Source organism: Garra rufa, chromosome 8 (assembly GCF_049309525.1).
Source record: "Garra rufa chromosome 8, GarRuf1.0, whole genome shotgun sequence".
NCBI classification, from domain to species: Eukaryota; Metazoa; Chordata; class Actinopteri; order Cypriniformes; family Cyprinidae; genus Garra; species Garra rufa.
In genome coordinates, this window is record NC_133368.1 from 24733185 (window position 1) to 24755184 (window position 22000).

At 36.4% G+C, this 22000-nt stretch overlaps 1 protein-coding gene across 1 annotated transcript; it reads left to right on the top strand.

The window, feature by feature from the left end:
• Window positions 1-21994, top strand: pgap1 (post-GPI attachment to proteins inositol deacylase 1). The gene is made up of 26 exons (XM_073846275.1): window positions 1-174; window positions 714-867; window positions 1100-1275; window positions 3815-3986; window positions 4521-4681; window positions 5301-5353; window positions 5477-5543; window positions 5618-5723; window positions 5845-5903; window positions 5997-6080; window positions 10133-10182; window positions 10371-10422; window positions 10508-10585; window positions 10748-10823; window positions 11489-11562; window positions 11791-11842; window positions 11931-11997; window positions 12093-12198; window positions 12284-12322; window positions 12412-12596; window positions 12724-12954; window positions 14543-14678; window positions 14826-14876; window positions 14968-15182; window positions 15353-15457; window positions 17563-21994. Exons 1-26 carry the CDS (start codon window positions 43-45, stop codon window positions 17702-17704), a joined length of 2823 nt encoding a protein of 940 aa, XP_073702376.1. The 5' UTR covers window positions 1-42; the 3' UTR covers window positions 17705-21994.
• The last annotated feature ends 6 nt before the right edge of the window (window positions 21995-22000 follow it).

The following is a 22000-nucleotide window of genomic DNA, read 5'->3' on the forward strand; positions in this document are numbered from 1 at the left end:
ATTACAATGAATTTGTGAGTAAAACCAACCTGATTTTGAGACATGAGACTCGCTGTATACGCGTTTTACGGCTTTGCGCTTGGGCTTCTGCTCGTGGGTTTGCGGGAATTATTGTTTGGTTTCGGGGAGAACCGATGCAGCATGACATACATGTTCGAGTACCCAGAATACCGCGTAAGTATCACTGCAAACACAGTCTGTATCATTGTTGCTTTCTTCACACGTTTAGTTTGCAACTAGCAAAATGCGTTTCTTGTAATTAGAGCAACATCACTAGCTCACAATTCATTGGCAGGCCATGCATCAGTTCCTCATACCTGTCATTCTACCTGTTGTTTTGGCAACAACAAACCTTCTTAATCAGCAACATCAGTCATACACAATTTCTATGGGCAAAACCTCTTTAACCTTCTGGAATTCCTCACACAGGGCTTAAATATTTTTACTGCAGGGGATTCATGGTACTAGACAATATTCACTTCAAAAGTATGCTTTTTTTCTGTATAAATATAACAAACGTATAAGAGAATGTCTTAAAATGAAGCTCTACCTGCCAAACATCCAAACCTGCACTGCAACCTGAACATGCATTTAAAGTTTGGTTTGTTTCCAGAATCCTGTTTTACAACTTGATTTGCTTGTGGTCCTACATTGTCCTCTGCGCATGAATATTCACACCTGTAGTGTATGTTTGTGTGCGTGCACGTTTGCAGCGCGTTCAGCTTCCGAGGCGTGTCGCCCGCCAGTACCCATCATACGGGCTGTATCTGTATGGAGAGGGCTCATATGCTCAGGAGACCAGGGGACTCAAGCTCACCGGGGCTCCTGTGCTCTTCTTGCCTGGGAATGCGGGCAGCTACAAGCAGGGTGAGATGGAACTAGTTTTTCTTTAGTATTACAGCACATCTTATGTGATTTGAATAGCTTGGTTTTGTTTACTTTCTCTTCAGGGTGGGTTTTGACTGTTGGGTGGTTTGTTGTTTGCTCAATTAGTCTTGATCCTCCTACTGATTAATGAATTATTTTAATTGTTTATTACAAAAAGAGGAAAACATAGGTGTTAGCTCACACAGAAATGTTGTTATATTCTCTTTTGCAGCTCGTTCTCTGGGATCAGTGGCCTTGAGGAAGGCTGAGAACCTGGACAGACGAGTTCATATGAACGTGTTCACCATTGACTTCAACGAGGAGTTGGTGGCCCTGTACGGGGGCAGTTTGCGCAGACAGACTCAGTTTCTACACGAAAGCATCAAAGCCATCTTGCGCCTTTACAAGGTCAGAGGTCAAGGGCATCTTTTCCCTACTTCACCTTTTCTCTCATTTCTTTCCATCTATTTCTGTCCCTTTGTAAGAATTACAGATCACAACTAGACTTTTCTTTTATTGTATCCATAGCACTTCCAGAATAACAAAGTGCAGTAAACGGTAAAACTGTTTGCACTACAAACCATTGTGTTCATAATTAAGATAATACATTAAAATAATATGGTAAGATACACCAGTTTGCAATATCAAGCAGCAAAACAAGCTATTTTGTACAGCTAAAAATAGCTGGATGAGAATGGAAGGCAGACGCATAAAATTTACAAATGGCTGCAGTCCACACCCGCTCTTATGGGAAAATCTATGATATATATGTTTATATTCCTTCAAGGTTAAAATAAACTACAAAAATATAGGTTGTTTGCACATGACGTCATTGCTGTGGCACGAAATGCAGCTGGAGGGCAGGAAGTGATTTTTCTCCATAGGAATCACTAGCAAAAACTCAAAACGCCTGTGTTTTGCGTTGTTTATGGATGCTCAAAATGATCAAACGGAGAAACCACAAGGAGCTTTTATCATGTATGAAAGTTTGCTGTTCATAAGGGGGGAAAGGCAAGAAATTGACTGAAAAGTGCAGGAAAAAAGTGGCTTGTAAACCTCCGTCTGTGGTCAGGAGGAGAGTTGGAAAATGCTTGTCTGTGCAAATGGTTAAGGAAAGGTTATAATTATTAATGGAGAAATATATAAATAGATACAGGGTGAGACAGTGAGAATTCCCTTAATGCTAAACGCCACACATAGACACAATATTATATTTGTAGTTTTGAGATCTTCATTGATTTTAACGGAACATTGTGAGATTGCAATAAGTTGAAGTGAGTGACAGATTTTTAGTGACTACATTGAAGCGCTATTTGCTCGCTTTCTAGGTTATTTAATCAATTCAGAGTTTGAATAAAGTTTTTGCTTTGAGTGTATGACATGCATAACGGTGGAGGAAACGATGGAGGAAAGTCGGTACAGTACTGGTTTAGACACTAAACCAGAGAAATGTATAAACAGAAGATCACAACATATGTTGGATGTGATCTTTATGTTATGAAGAGGAGTGATTTTTCAACTAAATTGAAATAGTTGCCTGCTATCGAGGCAGTCGATATAAGCTAAGCAACTAAGTCTGATTTCAAACAAACTATCACTAGTGATTCCCAAATTTATATGAAGGATGCAGGATATGTCACTCCTGAAACTACTGCTGTACAGGGTTTTTGGCTGTTGGTCCTGTTAGCACCATGTAAAGCAAAAAAAATAAGTTCTGAATTGATTATAGTTTAGAAAGCGAGCAAATAGCGCTTCCACATAGTCACTAAAAATGTATCGCAATCTCACAAGTTTCCATTGTAATCAACTGCAAATATAATATCTTCTTTACATTTTCACTGTTTCACTCTGTATCTATGTATATATTTCTTTATATCTTAATACTATTGTCTTATTAACCATTCGAGCACACACAAGCATTATTCGACTCTCTTCCTGACCGCAGATGCAGGTTTACAAGCCACTTTTCTTTGCGTTTTTTGTTTTGTTTTGTTTTTTCAATTTCTTGCCTTTTCCTCTTTATGAACAGCAAATTTTAAAACACGATACGAAATGAAATTTCTTGGTTTGACCGATTTCCATAAACAACTCAAAACATAGGCATTTTGACTTTCTGATAGTGATTCCTATAGAGAAAAATCAATTCCTGCCTTCCAGCTGCATTTTGTGCGTCATCAGAATCACGTGATTGCAAACAACCTACTGCATAGAGTTTCATTCCGGAGGAATCAATACTATTTGCAGATTTTCGTCAGTCAGAGTTGGTAGATATCACAAAGCATTCTTCAATATTTTACATACAAATGCGATATGAATAACTTTTGTTTACCTTCCCTTTAAGCTGGGTTTTGACTTACTCCACAGATAATGAAACTTTTCGGTTACTCTTTGCAAAAGGAGAATATTGTGGGATATTGTGGGAGTTCATTGCAACACACAGACAATGCTTAAATCCTGTAGCTTAAACAGGAGATTATTGTGCTAGCAACGGCAAGGTCATGGTCTAAGAACACATGAAATATTTACCTTGAATGAAATATGAGTTGCAGACTCTTATCCAAAAGCTAAGTGGATACATGTAGATGTAAAATCATTTAAAATATACAAATCTGATGATATCAAACATGATTTATACTTTGAGCTCATTTTAGAATGCATATTATTCTTATTTGTCATGCATCTCCTAGCAACAAGGCACGTTTCTGCATGTGCTGTGTTTAAACAATGTGCCTAGTTGTGTTTGATTTTCAGCTGTTTATCTTGATGTATGATGACTTTTTTGTTTTCTGTAACCATTCACAAAGTCCGCAAGTGTATGATGCATATTGTGTTGAAATCTGTTTAGAATTTAATTACAGTTTTTAGTGACTTAGTGATTGAACTTCATTCCTATCAGATCATCTAAACCCAAACCAATGTTATTTTTATTACCCTCCAATGGCTGCAGGACCGTCCAGATCCTCCCACAGGTGTGGTCCTGGTGGGTCACTCCATGGGTGGAGTGGTGGCAAGAGCATTGTTCACCCTGGCGCGTTTCAACCCACGCCTGGTCAGCCTCATCATCACCCAGGCCTCACCCCACCAGGCACCTGTCCTGTCTCTGGATCCTTATATACTGGGTAGGACTAGGAAAAAAAAAATCTACGGACAGACATGCTTAAATATGTATAAATGAGTTGTTTGAGAGTTTTAAAGGTACACTACAGTACAGTTCAAAAAATCCTTTTGAAAGAAAATTAGTAATTTTATTTAGCAAGGTTGCATTAAATTGGTCACATGTAACAGTAAGGATAACTATAATTCCATTTAAAATAATTGCTTAACTTTCAACTCCCCAAAGAATCCTGAAAAAATATTTATTACAGTTTCCACAAAAATATTGAACTATTTTTTACACTGGAAATAAAAAATCAGCATATCACAATGATTTTCGAAGGATCATGTGGAGTAATGACTGCTGAAAATTCAGCTTTAAATTGAAAAACATTTATTGTGAATTGCAATAATTTCACAGTATAGTATTTTAACTGTATAAGAGACATCTTTCAAAAACATACTGCTTCTATATTCTTTTGATTACAGTTTATTCTGAAGGCATAAACTTTATTTAATTAATTAATTGTACACTAACGTCTGAATTGTGTCTGTGGTAGAGTTTTACTCTGCAGTCAGGCATCGCTGGACCACAAGGGCTGAAGACCTTCGAAATGTAACCGTTCTCTCTGTGGGTGGTGGTTACCTTGACTTCCAGGTGCGCTCTGGTTTGACCGTGCTGTCCTGTCCCATTGATGACCTCAATAAGATGTCAGTAGTGGTAGGTCTTCTAGTCATTAAAGTTTCAGGCTGAAATATTTAACTAAAGGTGACTTCGGATGACAGTTGTCCACAAGTTGGTATGATTCTTAGGCTCTTTGTGTAATGTCTGCAAAATACTTTGATTAAAATTCCTAAATGGTTGTGTAAAACCCTTTTCTACCTTGTCAAAAACAGCTCTGTTCACAGCGACCCGTTTTGGTGTATGTCTCTTTCAAAGATAATGAGCTACTGCTTACTCCGCCCCTTTTTTCTCTTTTTTTGTGTATTTAGTGGCACATTATCAAAAACAAAACTAATCCACTGCGTCCTCAGTCAGCAGTTGTGGCCGTGGACTCAGCAATATGGCGTCATACGCCAAATATGACGTCAAATTACAAAAGCTTGATAATTGAGACTGTTGAGGTTTTTTGGGGATTAAAAAATAGAGTAAATGGATTTTTACCATTGAAGGGTGGTTGTGTCCACACACTGCTGAGACACATTTATATGCAAACACCATGTAAAAGTGAACTTTGCATCCGATGTCCCCTTTAACTAAAGATCATTTTTTTCAATTAGAACCTGAATTTTATTTTCTATACCTAGGCACATAAGTGTTTGGTTTTAATTGGTTTTAGGCGACTGCAGTTCCTCGAACCTGGCTTTCCCCAGACCACATTTCCATCGTTTGGTACGTTTTTGTATGCTAACACAGTTTCATCAAAATAAAGAGAGTATTAAAACTGATGCGTAATTATTTTGTTCTTATTTGGCTAATGAATTTCATTCTTTCTAATGTGAAATCCTTTTGAAGGTGCAAGGAGCTGGTTCTGGCCACAGTCAGGGCGTTCTTTGACCTTATTGAACCTGAAACAGGGCAGGTGAGTCATGTTCTAATACCGTCATGTTCAAATGTGTGCTTAAGGTGTTTGCATTGACTCATGTTTCTCTTTAGTTCACAGAGAGTCCTGAGAATCGAATGTCGGTGCTGAACTACCACTTCTTTAGACACCCAGTGCTGCAGCCTGAAGGAGAACAGGATGCCCCTGTCACTTTCTCAGGTCTGTGTTTGTGTGCACATGTATATTTATAGGCTTATCAGTTTTCATCATAGCTGGAAGATAATATCGGTCTCTCCTTTTGCTGCTATTTTTATCCAAATCTATTCATCCATCCTTCCAGCTCCTCCTGAGGCGTGGAAGGAGGTCAACACACTCCGTCTGTTCTACAGTGCCCCCAAGGTGACAATATGTTTTATCATCTCATGCAAAATGATGCCAGAAGCACTTCTCTGAACATTGCACTAATGTAAACCATTGTACAACGTTTGGCAGGAAGCTCAGGTCAAGTACTTCCTGTTTGCTCTCTCCAGTCGAAGGAAAGCCTACAGTCATTTCCACTGCCGCAGTAATAATATGGTGAGAGAGACCAACAGCACCACACCCAGAAACTATTTTTTCCTTTAAGAATCACTTCGATCTGAATGTCACGAAACATGTGGTGAAATTAGGTCTATTTAAGAGTATTATTTTTTTTTTAAGTTTCTTTGTGGCATCTCAGTTGTGAAGAAAATGCTTGTTGTTATTGTGCATTCAAAAGATTTTTACATTAAATGACCTGTTTTAAAACTATAGTCAAATAGTATGAAGCAAAATGTACCCTTCAGTTCACAGTTGTAAAACATTTGCATATTATAAGCAAAGTAAGTCAAAAATGTACACACTGTGCAGAATCTGAAAGATTTCATTTTTACCAAAATAAGATTGATCATACCACAGCCATATCACCCTGCAGCCCAAGATCGGTTGCTCACTGAAGCTAAGCAGGGCTGAGCCTGGTCAGTACCTGGATGGGAGACCTCCTGGGAAAACTAGGTTGCTGTTGGAAGAGGTGTTAGTGAGGCCAGCAGGGGGTGCTCACCCTGTGGTCTATGTGGGTCCTAATGCCCCAGTATAGTGATGGGGACACTATACTGTAAAAAGCACCGTCCTTCGGATGAGACGTTAAACCGAGGTCCTGACTCTCTGTGGTCACAAAAAATCCCATGGCACTTCTCGTAAAGAGTAGGGGTGTAACCCCGGTGTCCTGGCCAAATTCCCTCCACTGGCCCTAGTCAATCGTGGCCTCCTAATAATCCCCTTCCATTAAATTGGCTATATCACTCTCTCCTCTCCACCTGTAGCTGGTGTGTGGTGAGCGCACTGGCGCCGTTGTACTGTGGCTGCCGACGCATCATCCAAGTGGATGCTGCACACTGGTGGTGGTTGAGGAGAGATCCCCCATATGATTGTAAAGCGCTTTGGGTGTACGGAAATACACATGAAAGCGCTATACAAATGCATCATTCATTCATTCATTCATTCATTCATACAAAATGCATGTTATTTTTTATTTTATTTAGTACTGATCTGAATGAGATATTTCACATAAGAGACGTTTACATATAGTCCACAAGAGAAAATAATAGTTACATTTATAAAAATGGCCCCGTTCAAATTGATTCTTAATAATTTGTTGTTTTCTTTTTGTGATAATTGTTCATGAGTCCCTTGTTTGTCCTGAACAGTTAAACTGCCCGCTGTTCTTTAGAAAAATCCTTTAGGTCCCACAAATTCTTTGGTTTTTCAGCATTTTTGTGTATTTGAACCCTTTCCAGCAATGACTGTATGATTCTGAGATCAATCTTTTGACACTGGGGACAGCTGAGGGACTCATATGTAACTTTTACAGAAGGTTCAAACACTCACTGATGCTTCAGAAGAAAACACAATGCATTAAGGGCTGAAGAATGTAAACTTTTAGAATTTGAAAATCAGGGTAACTTTGAATTTTGTCTTCTGGGAAACTTGTAAGTATCTTGTGTAGCTTCTAAAGGGCAGTACTAAATAAAATATGATATTTAGGTAAAGTAAGAAAAATGTACACTTTCATACTGTTCAAAAGTTTACACCCCTGGCTCTTAATACGTTGTGTTTCCTTCTGAAGTATCAGTGGGCAAGGGACAGGGGACACATAAACACCTATCACACTAAACAAACAAACAAAAAAAACAGCTGAGGATTATTCAATTCAATTCAATTCAAGTTTATTTGTATAGCGCTTTTTACAATACAGATTGTTGCAGAGCAGCTGCACAAAAGTTTTAGGCTACTACAATATATTTAGTAGCTTATTAGTGGTGAATACTGTATGTTGAGTCTATGTACATATGATATAAATATTAAATCAGTAACTGTGTAATTAAACAGATGAACACTAATTGCAATGGTTATGTGCTGTAATCAAACTTGTAGGAAAATTATGTAGTGCTGTATGTTGTTCCAAGGCTGGCATCATCTGCGGTCCTCTGAGGGGTTGGCATCATCTCTTCATCTGAATCCGGGCTGAATCTTGTGTAAATCCTAGTTACCACGGGATGGAAATCCCGTGGCAAAGACAGAGAAACAGAGAAATAATTAGCGTAGCTGCTGTTCCAACTTCCGACCAAACAAAAATGATGGTTAACCCAAGCTGAAGAATATTAATGTGCATTTGATCAGATGTAACTGAAATTACAACATTATGAGATACATTATGTGAATGCTTGGCTAAAGAGATGAGTCTTTAATCTAGATTTAAACAGGAAGGCTATTCCAGAGTTTGGGAGCCAAATGAGAAAAGGCTCTCCCTCCTTTAGTGGACTTTGCTATCCTAGGTACTACTAAAAGTCCAGAGTTTTGCGACCTTAGGGAGCGTGAGGGATTGTAGCGTAGTAGGAGACTAGTTAGGTATGCAGGAGCTAAACAATTAAGGGCCTTATAGGTAATAAGTAATATTTTGTAAGTGATACGGAACCTAATAGGTAGCCAGTGTAGAGACTGTAAAATTGGGGTAATATGATCATATTTTCTTGACCTGGTAAGGACTCTAGCAGCTGCATTTTGGACTACCTGTAGCTTGTTAATTGAAGAAGCAGGACAACCACCTAGTAGTGCATTACAATAGTCCAGTCTAGACGTCATGAATGCATGAACTAACTTTTCTGCATCAGAAACAGGTAACATGTTCCGTAGCTTAGCAATGTTTCGAAGATGAAAGAATGCTGTTTTTGTAACATAGGAATTATGATTTTCAAAAGACAGGTTGCTGTCTAATATAGTACCTAGATTTTTGACTGTAGAAGAAATAACAGTACATCCATCTAGTTGCAAGTTGCAGTTTAAGAGATTATGTGTACTGTTTTTTGGTCCAATAAGTAATATCTCAGTCTTATCTGAATTTAACAGTAGAAAATTATTGGTCATCCAGTCTTTCACATTTTTAACACACTCTGTTAACTTTGCTAAGTTAGAAGTTTCATCTGGTCTTGTTGAAATATATAGTTGAGTGTCATCAGCATAACAATGGAAACTAATCCCATATTTCCTAATAATATTACCGAGGGGTAACATGTAAATTGAAAATAGTAGTGGACCTAGGACAGATCCTTGTGGCACTCCATACTTTACTGGTGTTAGCTGCGATGACTCCCCGTTTAAATAAACAAAGTGGTAGCGATCGGACAGGTATGATCTGAACCATCCTAAAGCCTGCCCTTGAATACCTGTATAGTTTTGTAATCGATCTATGAGTATGTCATGATCTATAGTGTCGAACGCAGCACTAAGATCAAGTAAAACTAGCAATGAGACGCAGCCTTGATCTGACGCAAGTAGCAAGTCGTTTGTGATTTTTACAAGTGCAGTTTCTGTGCTATGATGGGGCCTGAAACCTGACTGAAATTCTTCAAAGATATTATTATTTTGCAAGAAGGAGCACAATTGAGCAGACACAACTTTTTCTAGGATTTTAGACATAAATGGAAGATTAGAAATGGGTCTGTAATTTGCCAGTTCACTAGGGTCTAGCTGTGGTTTCTTAATAAGAGGTTTAATAACCGCTAGTTTGAATGGTTTTGGGACATGACCTAAAGATAACGATGAGTTAACAATATTAAGAAGCGGTACTTCTGCTACAGGTAACAACTCTTTTAGTAATTTAGTGGGTACAGGATCTAATAGGCATGTTGTTGGTTTAGATGTGGTGATAAGTTTATTTAATTCTTTCTGTTCTATAGTTGTAAAGCACTGCAGTTTTTCTTCCGGTGTAATGACTAATGTTGAACTATCAGTTGCTGTGGTATCTATATTAGTTATTGTATTTCTAATGTTGTCTATTTTATCAGTAAAGAAATTCATAAAGACGTTACTGTTAAACTGTGCAGGAATATTCAGGTCAGGAGGTGTTTGGTTATTTGTTAATCTAGCCACTGTGCTAAATAAAAACCTTGGATTGTTCAGGACACAGTATTAGGAATCAAGTGTATGTAAACTTCCGAACAAGGTCATTTTTTGTTAATTCAACTGTTATTTTCTCTTGTGGACATAATTTATGTGAAATATTTTATTCAGGTCAGGTTTTGAAAAGATGTGTGTCTGTACATGTTCAACAGGAAATGACCAGCTGGTTGTATGGCTGCACACAGATGAGTGGCTCAATGTGGTGAGTAAAAGGAACCACATGTATTCCTCTTTCAAAAACATCATTTGAGAAATGGTTAACAGGACTGTACACATTTTCATGAGTTTGGTGCGTCACATACGTATGTTGAACCCTACATCCTTCTGGATGTGAATGTACATGTTGATAATCTAAATTGCTTTCTTACCTATTTGTTCTCTATTACCCAGTGTTCAGGCAGTAGATCTCTCATCTCAGACGGAACTACTTCCAGCCTATAAGGTCATTCTAGTTTATTCAGTGACACACCTTATATGGCTACATTTAAAATAACATTTAATGTATAAACGGTCTTGTTTCTTTATAGGCTGTTACAGTGAAAATCAGTGAACTTTTGTCTGTCTCTCATCTCATTATTGATGCCTCGAACCCCAGTGCAACACAGGTTAGAGGTTAACTTACAGTCTACATCATGACGTTCACAATGACAGACCACATTAGCAGACATTTCCCATCTTAAAACATGCATTAAATGATTTATGTCAACATAATTTGTATAAGCTCATTGTTTATGATACTTTCTAAATGTTTGATTGTCTGGTTGTAGTTTGTAGTGGAGTGTGAGCTGCAGAGAGAGGAGAGCTTGACTGTCTCATTGCAGGTGCCGCATGTGCTGTCCTTTGGTAAGGCCACTAAACTGGATACTTGTTTTTGCATTTTACTTTTAAAGGGATAGTTCGACCAAAAATGAAAATTCTGTCATTAATTACTCACCCTCATGTCTTTACAAACCCATAAGGGGTGAACCAATGATGTCAAATCAGATCACTTTTTTTTTCAAGTAACTAGTAAAGTAATGCATTGCTTTTTCCGTTTACAAGAAAATATCTGAGTTACTTTTTGTTTCCTTTATGTATTTTATCCCATTTTATTAACCAATGTCTTTGCTGCTGACCTTTGTTCATCCAATTTAACCATACTAATAAGCACAACTTACTTTAGTGCTTTATTTTTTTATCATTGCTGAAGTGGTGGACTTCCTCCTCCTACATTTCTACTGTACAGACTTGAATTTACTTTTCCTTCAGCCGTAGCCCTTTTACACCAAAAAGTAAAAATGGATAAGCCTTTTACATTTTCTAAAAATCAAACTTTTTATATTAATAAAAACTAGCAAGCCCTGCCCGGATTTAAAAAGTAATGCAAAATTAATGTAATGCATTACTTTCTATGAAAAGTAACTAAGTAACGTTAGTTACTTTTTTAGGGAGTAACGCAATATTGTAATGCATTACTTTTAAAAGTAACTTTCCCCAACACTGTTAACCTGTATGTGACTTGTGTGTAGGTCTGACTGTCAGTGACATCAGCATTAACTCCTCTGGACTGCTTCATACACTGCAACTACAAGACTTTCATCAGGTGATCGCTCTTCCCTCAGATTCTCCATAGAGTTTATCCCTCTTTTTTTTTTTTTTTTTTTTCCAAATATTATTTATAGTAGAAGCTTTTGTGATGGTTCCAATTCTATAATTATCTTTACAATAGTTTCTTAGGTCGATGTTCTATGCTGTTACACCTTGACTTTGAATTAAAATAAGACATATACCTGAAAGCTTAATAAAAGTGAATCTGTTTGTTTTCCTTCAGATTTATCAAGCTTTCAGAATAACTATCATGAGTCACTGCAAAACCACCACAGGTAACAAGTTATCAGCTTTATCTGCCAGAAATAAAGCATGGTGAATTAAAAGACTCACGTGTTATACTATTCATGTTGTGTTATACAGATAGACTGCCCAGTGTGTACAGACTGAGGGTACCTTGGTTTCGTGAAGACTCCTTTGATACAGCAAGGTAGAAAGTCTTGTCATTATTCAGCCAACTTTCATCAGCTCTCCTCAAATTTCTTTTTGCATTTAAGTTTTTCTTTTTTTTTTTTCCCACCAAAGTATTCCTTCAGTATCTGAAATCTACAGCATGCTTCACACCAGCCGCCCAGACAACACCTCCAGTGCCCTCCTGCAGCTCCACACTGCCCCCAACTGCCAATACAAGGTATTTCAACCACATTTGTTGTTTTCTCAAAGTTGAACTCATCATTTAGGCAAATAAAATTGTATTTTATTTTTTTTCTCTGTAGGTGTCTGTTCGGACTTCGTTTCCCAAAGTGCTTGGGCAGGTGTGCTTACATTGTGGTATTTCATTTGGCATGCTTTTCAACTTTTTGAACCCTGAGTATTACTTGAATTCAAAATTGTTTTTCTTTAGATTCTGCGTTTCTGTGGTCCGGTTCTGCCTGTCTACACAGCTGTAATGCTTCTTCTGATGATCAAGTCTCAGCTGAGCTCTATTAAAAGGTTAGGACATCCTGTTGAAATGCTTGAGGGCATGAGTAAATCCTTACAGCTCCACAAACTGGAACTGCCCGTCCTCCTGCTACTTCTGCTGCTCAGGTGAGTCCTAAAACAGGATTTGTTTTTGTTTTTCGAGCAGTGTTCCATTTTGACAATACAAATACGTTTTGTATACATGGTGTATATACATTTTTCTTTTTTTCTCCCCCCTATTGTTCAACCGTAGGCAGAGCTGGTTTCAGGATGTCTGGTCCACTCTGGGTCTTCCTGCAGTGGATGCTGTTCCTCTAAACTCTGTGGAGGATCTATACCAGGATCCAAAGCCCTCTATGCAGGAATGGCCCCGTCTAGTGTCTCCACTGCTCTGTGTGCTAGGTGCATCCATTGCATTCTGGGGTAGCACAGTACTCAGAGCGTTTGTCTACTTCCTGTCCTTTGTTCTTGCTCCACTGCACAGGTAAAAGTCATGTAGAAAATGCTGTAATGATTGAAAGATGATTTTTGAAGTGTTATGTTTTATCTAAATGTAAATGTTTTAATCTAAATGAAACATCAGACTAAAATTAACAATTGAGTTCAATAATGTATTTTTTCGTTCCTGAAAAAAATGATCACTCTTTCTGCCAAATTTGTATGTAAAACAACAGTTTTTAACATTAATGATGATAATTCTACAAATATTTTTTTCCTGAGCAGCAAATTAGCATATTATAATTTCTGGATCATTTGGCACTGAAGGCTGTCAAAAATTCAGCTTTACTTTTAAAAAGTATTAAAATAGGAAACAGTGATTTGTAAATTGTAGTAATATTATTACTATTCTGTAATATAACTTTATCTTTTGCAAAATACTTGATTTTTTTTTAATGGTTTTTAAAGGTCTGTTAATGGTCTACTAATCTTAGATGTTCATTAATAATTAAATATAAACATTATGTCAGTATTATAAAATATAATGCAGCACAGCATACATTATTATACTTTGGTTACAGGACATACTGTACACTGCCATTAAAAAGTTTGGGCTCAGCATTTTTTAATGATTTTCTTATGCTCATCAAGGCTCCATTTACTTGATCAAAAGTACAGGAAAAACTGTAATATTGTGAAATATTATTACAGTTTAAAATAATGGTTTTGCATCTTAATATATTTTTCAATTATCATTTATTTTATAATTTTCATCAGCCATTACTCCAGTCTTCATCGTTGCATGATCCTTTCAGAAATCATTCTAAATGTGCTGATTTATTATACAAATATATATTGTTTTTGGAACATGTGATTCCTTTTTCAGGATTCTTTGATAAATAAGAAGTTTAAAAAGAACAGCATTTATTAAAATGGAAATCTTTCTAATAATATAAGTCTTAGTTATCACTTTTTAGCAATTTAACACATCCTTGGTGAATAGAAGTTTTAATTTCTCTTAAAACAAAAAAGAATAAAAATTCACTGAACATGAACTTTTAAATGGCACTGTATACTGTTACAAAATATTTCTATTTTAAATAAATTCTTTTTATTTATTAAAGACTCTTGAAAAAAGTATTACAGGTTCCATCAAAATATTAAGCAGTGCAACTGTTTTCAACGTTGATGATAAATCAGCATATTAGACTGATTTCTGAAGGATCATGTGACACTGAAGACTGGAGAAATTATACTGAAAATTCAGCTTTGTGTCACAGGAATAAATTAAAATTTAAAATATATTCACTTTTTTTTTTTTTACATTTAAATAATATTTCACAATATTACTGTTTTTAAATAAATACAGCCTTGATGAGCGTAAGAAATGTCTTTTAAAAAAATAAAGAGACTTCCTTGTATATAAAGTATGTGAATTTTGATCTAAAGTCCTGACTGTTGATTTTGGGGGGGAAAAAATGTATGTATATGTTATAACAACCACCCCAGTGCAGTTAATATGTGAAATTGTGAACTTTTTGCCATAGAAGCTAATTAGTAACTGTTTATGCAAGTTTTTTTAGAAATGTTTCCATAAGTCGTGTGTATGTGTGTGACACTGTGTTTGTTTGCAGACCTTCAGTGTCTCGGGATTGCGGCACGCTTCGTCGTCATGGTCAGATTCTTCTAATTATCTTTTTAAGTGTGTTGGGAGGTGTCACATGTGGAGCTCTGGCTCTTTTGGTCTCGTCTCTTCTCCACCTCTACAGGGTGAGTGGCCTTTTCATCCTTAATCAAGCACATATTCATATACTGTTGCCTATAATATTTACTAGAATATTTATTTTTTTTGTAATTTGAATGTACAGTTTTCTTTATAGTGACTTTAATCTCTTGTGATTATTTGTCTTTGTCCAGGTGCTTAGATTACAGATGACAGAGAGATCACTAAGCCACATGTTGAACCTGGTATGAATGTCTTATTTTTACGTCAATTTTTGAATTTCTAGTTGAGTCACAATACCTCTAATTTCAAAATGCTTTGTTTCTGTTAAACCAGGCGCCCCAGAAAGTTTCACAAAAATCTGAAAATGGTTTTCATGCCGGTGATTGTCACACTAAGGTTAAAGAATGTAACGGCAGCCCTTTACTGTCAGAATCAGTGCTACAAGACGTCAGAGATGATCTGCAGCTTCACTTTAGTCTGTCCACACTACTTACTCTTACCATGATGTTCAGCATCCCTTCCCTTATCCACTGGAAGCACAATCTCAGGTAACAGTCATTTAAGGTATGAATTCATAATTTATTTTTTTTCCTCTCTGAATTTTCATGTAAGTGCTTCAAGTAAAGTTCTACACGAGAGTAACTGCCTGACAGTGAAGAGAAAGTGTTCTACAGCCTCCAAGAGTGATTTTAATTTGTACACATGTATGTGTCTTCAGATATTGGGTTCATCTGGATCCTGACCCCTGCTGGCCTCACGTTGTACCCCTGCTGATCAGCTCTGTACTGCTCATCAACTGTAACACAAATACACTCCAACGCAGGTTTGTGTGCATTTCTTACAAAGTTAATTGTTGTTTTACGTAATTTCAAATAGTCTTGTTTATTAAAGGGATAGGTAACCCCAAAAGGATAATTCTGTCATTAATTACTCACTCTCCTGTCGTTCCAAACCCATAAGACCTTCGTTCATCTTTGGAACACAAATTAAGATATTTTTGATGAAATCCAAAGGCTTTCTGACCCTGCATTGACAGCAGCACAACTACGATATTCAAGGCCCAGAAAGGTAGTAACAACATTGATAAAATAGTCCATGTGACACCAGTGGTCAAATACTAACAGGCAAGAGAAGAAATTGCTGAATAAAGTTTTTTTTTTTCTTTGCGCACAAAAAGTATTCTTGAAGCTTCATAAAATTACAGTTGAACCACTGATGTCACATGGACTATTTTATCAATGTCCTTACTACCTATCTGGGCCTTGAAAGTGCCAGTTGTGTTGCTGTGGATGGTCAGAAAGCTCTGATTTCATCAAAAATGTTTACATTTTTGTTCTGAAGATGAACAATGGTATTACAGGTCTGTAATGACATGAGGGTAGTTAATGACAGAATTTATTATTTTGTGAACTAACCCTTTAATGGCACACTTCAAATAGCTTAATATTGCCATATCAAAGAGCTTTAAATGATGTTTTGATGTTGCTTAATTGTAATTTGAAATCATCACAAATATATAGTAAGTAATATATGCAATATATATAAACTCTTGAAAGTTTAGGGTGGGTAAGATTTTTTTGTTATATGTTTTTAATGCATTTATTTGATCAAAAATACAGTAAAAAGAACAATATTGTGAAGTATTATTATAATAAAAAAATATATATATACAGTGCCTTGCAAAAGTATTCATACCCCTTTATTTTTTTTCTCACGTTTTGTTGCAGCATATGTTAAACTGCTTTAAATTACTTTTTTTCACATCAATCTACATCTCATACACCATAATGACAAAGCACAAAACAGGTTTGTAACAACTTTGCAAATTTAAAAAACTGAAAAGATCCTGTTGCATAAGTATTCATACCCTTTTCTGGGACACTCGAAATTTAGCTCAGGAGCATTCATATTGCTTCTAGATGTTACTACACTTCGAGTGGAGTTAAACTGTGGCAAATTCATTTGAATGAGTATGATTTAGAAAGGCACACACCTCTCAGAAAAGTTCTAACAGCTGAAAATGCATATCAGAGCAAAAACCAAGTCCTGAGGTCAAGATAGCTGCCTGTAGAGCTCAGTGACAGACTTGCGTTAAGGCAATGATCTAGGGAAGAGTTCAGAAAAAAATCTGTTGCATTGAAGGTTCACAGAAACATGTAGCCTCCATTATCCATAATGGAAGACGATTGGAACAACTAGGACTCTAGAAAATGTCTGCCAGCCCCCATCCAAGCTGACAGAGCTTGAGAGGTGAAAAAGTGAGGCAAAGAATGGCAGATAATTGCCAAATGCAGATGTGCAAAGCTTGTCACATCATACCCAAAAAGACTTGAGGCTGTAAAGGTGCTTCAACTATGTACTGAGTTAAGGGTATGAATACTTACGCAATGTACTTACTTCAGTGTTTTATTTTTAATACATTTGTAAAATTTGCAAATCTGGTTTTTGCTTTGTCATTATTATGGCTATGGAGTGTAAATTGATGTGGGGAAAAACTAATTTAAAGCAGTTTAACATAATGCTGCAACAAAACAAAATGTGAAAAAAACGAAGGGGTATGAATACTTTTGCAAGGCACTGTATATTCTCCACTATATGGAGAAAAAACCTGGAATGTTTTTCTGTAAAAACCTTAATTTCTTTACGACTGAAGAAAGAAAGACATGAACATCTTGGATGACATGGGGGTCAGTAAATTATCCGAAAATTTTCACCTTCTCCTTTAATATTTTTTTCGGAAATAGAAATAATTTGTAACATTTATAATGCCATAAATGTATATTTTGATTAACTGAATGCATCCTTGCTAAGCAAAAGTATCTTTAAAAATCTTACCCCAAACTTTTGAACAGTAATGTTTGCCAACTTCAAATCAGTTGTAACAAGTAATAAAAATGGTGTGTGTCTGTATTTATACTTGTATTACAGCAAACTGATGCTGAATCTGACGCTTCATCTACTGTTGCCGCTGTGTGTGGGCATGCTGGCTTTTTGTCCGCTGCACATTTACAGAGTCACTTATTTCCTGTCTGCAGCCCTGACCCTCTTGGTCTGTTCTTGCTACTTTTGACCTCCCTGCAAACTTTAAACGTGAGTCTGCACTGAGATTACAAGACCTGGGCTTTGTATGAATTCAGACCAGATTAGACCAAAACAGCCTTAGAACCCTGTGTGTATTCAGTGGGATCACATGGACTAGTGACATCAGTGGACCAGCACATCTGGAGTCATGTGACTTGTCGTTTGTCATCATTTGTATCTTCTGTACAGGGTATTATACTTGTTTTTGGTGGTACAGTATGTCTGTATTCATGAGCAATACCTCTTGTTCGTAAGGCTAGTTTCCCAGACACGTTAAGCCTCGGCCCGAACTAAACTAAAGTCTAAGACTAATTTTAATCAGTGTGTGAGAAACTAGCCTGTACTGTTGTGTGTGTGTTGGTGTGGGAGTGTATGTGTCAGATTTAGTTATTATAAAGGTCAACATGAAATCATAATAGGGATAGGGATACACAAAACATTAATATCATTTAGGTTTTTAGTGGATATTACAATTTAATTTATTTATTTGACTTATTTATGTATTAATTTATCAGTATCTGATATTACTCTTTTCCATACTTTTTAAATATTCATTTTGGCATTCCTAAATTCTCTTGTAGAACTTAAAAAGATTGTTTTTTGTTTTTAGTGATTTATTTGTAATCTACTTACATGAAATGATATATAACATAATTATCTTTTATCCGTAGCGGCCAGAATTTCAAAATCAATTCACCCCGTTTACTTCCTGATTTCGTCCATGACTCAGTGCATGTTTTTCCAAAGAATTTTTAAAAATAAATATGTGACCCTGGACCACAAAACCAGTCTTAAGTCGCTGGGGTATATTTGTAGCAATAGCCAAAAATACATAGTATGGGTCAAAATTATTGATTTTTCTTTTATGTCAAAAATCATTAGGAAATTAAGATCATGTTCCATGAAACTTTTTTTGTAAAATTCCTACTGTAAACCTATCAAAATGTAATTTTTGATTAGTAATATGCATTGCTAAGAACTTAATTTGGACAACTTTAAAGGTGTTTTTCTCAGTATTTAGATTTTTTGCACCCTCAGATTTCAGATTTTCAAATAGATGTATCTCAGCCAAATATTGTCCTATCCTAACAAACCATACATCAATAGAAAGCTTATTTATTGAGCTTTCATATGATGTATATATCTGTTTTGTAAAATTTAACCTTATGACTGGTTTTGTGGTCCAGGGTCACATATTGCGAAATGGAGCAGAGAACACTAACTACATTTGCTCCGACCTAAGTAAATTTGAACTATTTTATTTTCTGTATTGATTCAGATAATCGCATTGTGGATAGTGACTGAACAGTTCAAAGTATAGTGAACCATTGGGAACTGTTCTGTTCATTTAAAATAATGTTATTACTTTTCTCATTTGACTCTGAGAAGCATTTGCCTCAGTTCTGATTCCCCATATCAACATTTTTTTAATTACATTATAGCATTATTTAACAGTTTTGTGTGCCTTTGCAATTCATTACAGACAGTTAGCATAATATTCAGTCAGTTTTTGCAAACATTGTGTATCATATACACATCTAACATGTTACATTACAGAAGACAAATGGATTACGAATGCATTTTCATGTTGACTTTTAAAGGTGTCAAAGCAGCTTTAGGTGTTTGTTTAGCTTTTTTGCAGTTCACATGTCTATATGTGAGCGTGACTGGATTTCTTTGCCTGTTCTATCTTCGATCTGTCATTTCTGCCTTAAGCCATTTAGCTTTGAATGCACATGTAATGCATGTAGGTACTGAAGTACCTGTGTTTGACAGATCACTTCTTATTAACACTCTTTTGCATTAGCTGAAGCTGAAAGGCAAGTCTGAGTAGCATAATGTTCCGTCTGGAGGTGTTATCTTGAGTTTCACGAACTGGATTGACAAGCAATATGATGATTTTATATCATTGTGCACAATTTGTGGTGTTAAAAACACATCACGGTTATATTTATGGTTATACTACAGTCTTATAACCTGAGATGAATTATTAGAAACACTGCCACAGTCACAGTAGCCATGAGATTGTTGCTGTCTGCACAGCTTTTCTGTTTTATTTTGTACTGTAATGTTTGAATCCTGTTGGTGGTCCATCTGTGTTCCTCACACATTGCTCAGCAGCATCCATCTGATCCGTCATCATTTGATCCGCTCATGACGGCTGATAGACTGATTCAGGATCGCTTACCTGAGAGCTGAAATGATACTTTGTCATCCTGAATCAAATGAGAGAACGGTGCCTTTCTTGCTTCTGATACCCATTCACAATTTAACCTTCACGTCATTGAGGACGGATATTGAGGATGTTTGTCAGTCCATCCAAGTAGTCTGATGTTTAAATCAGATGTCCTCCTTTCACAGGATGTACTTGACCAAAAACACTCATATGACACAATACTGTGTCTTCTGCACTGTGAATGTACCTGAATGTGTGTGTTTATCATGTTGCAGTGAGCTTTAATGTTTGTTGTCTTTTTTATGCTATGTTGTAATTTTTCTCTGCCTCATGCTGAATCTGAGCTGTTTTTGTGGTGAAAGTGTGAAAGGCTGCCTTTTTTTTCTATCAATATGATTGTGACTTGTTTTCATTGGTGTTCACTGTGATGTGCCACAATATTTGGAGGCCAGGATCTACTTAATGTGTCGAAGCAAGAACTGCTAATTCAGGGCCGGATCTGTCCTGATCATGTAACAATGAAGCCAAACGGATCCAACAACAACTCTTTAACCCTGCAGCAATGACAGCAATGTTTGTATTGATGCTAGTGAGGCTTCTGCTGTGGTTACTTGTAATGAAGAATTTGCTCCTTTTATTTAATAGAGACTGTTGTTATGTGGTTAATAGCACTGCTGTAGCCATTAAATATTAATAGTAAAGACCCTTGAGGGATGAGGTTTTATCAATACACTGCCATTTAAAAGTTTGGGGTCAGTAAGAGAGATATACATGGATACAGTGCCCTCCGTTAATATTGGCACCCTTGGTAAATATGAGCAAAGGTGGCTGTGAAAATAAATATGTATCGTTTATTCTTTTGATCTTTCGTTTACAAAATTCGCAAAATTCTAACCTGTCATTAAAGTAAAACAATGGAAAATGGGGGAAAATATCATTATGAATTTTTTCTCTAGTTCACAAATATTGGCACTCAATTATTGCAACATCATTTTTCCAAGTTAACATCTCTCGAGTTTTCTCGTATAATGCCTGATGAGTTTGGAGAACATTCCGGAATCTCTCTAGATCCTTCAGATTCCCAGCTTCTTGTTGGTGGTGCTTCTCTTCTGTTTACCCCACTCATTTTCTATAGGGTTTAGGTTAGGGAATTGGGACGGCCTTTTGCAGTAGCTTCATTTTGTGCTTATTGACACATTTTTGTTGATTTTTGGATCATTGTCCTGATGCAAGATCCAACCACAGCCCATTATAAGATTTTTAACAGAGGCAGTCAGGTTTACATTTTTTAATAATTCCATGTATCTCAATAAGATGTCCAGGACCTCTGGCATTAAAGATCCAGCTGTATATTTAAGCTTGGGCATGAGGTACTTTTTTATCCCTGTTTGCACCAAACCCATCTGGTGGGTTTGCTGCCAGAAAGCTTTTTTTTTAATGTTTCTTCTGACCATAGAAGCCAGTCACATTTGAAGTTCCAGTCGGGTCTAACAACTGAATATGCTGGAGTTTGTCTTTGGATGAGCGAGGACAATTTTTCTTGAAACCCTCCTGAACAACATGTTGATGTAGGGGCTGTTTTATTTTTTTATTTTATTTTATTTTTTTTATGGCTTTCTGACCCCAAGACTCAGCTATGAGTCTATACAATTCTCAAGGAGAATTCTCTTGGAGAGTCTTTGGCCACTCAAAATCTCCTCCTCACCATGCATTAGGACACATGTCCTCTTCCAGGAAGATTTGTAACATCTTCAGTTGATTTGAACTTCTTAATTGTTGCCCTGATGGTAGAAATGGTGATTTTCAAAGCTTTAGCTCTTTTCTTACAGCCACTTTTTGTTTTGTGAAGCTCAAATCTTGTTCTGCAAATCAGAACTACATTCTTTGGTTTCACTCTTTGTGATGGATTATGAACGAGGGGAATTTGACCTTAGTGTTCCTTTTTATTTATAGTTATCTATAGTTCAGAATTCATGGCTGGGCTATTTCATGGTCCCTATTCACCCTGGTGTGCTAAAAAAAAAGTAAATATGAATGGGAATATACTTCAGAGATATTTTGCTCATAAAAATTTCTAGGGGTGTCGATAATTGTTGCCAACATGCATTG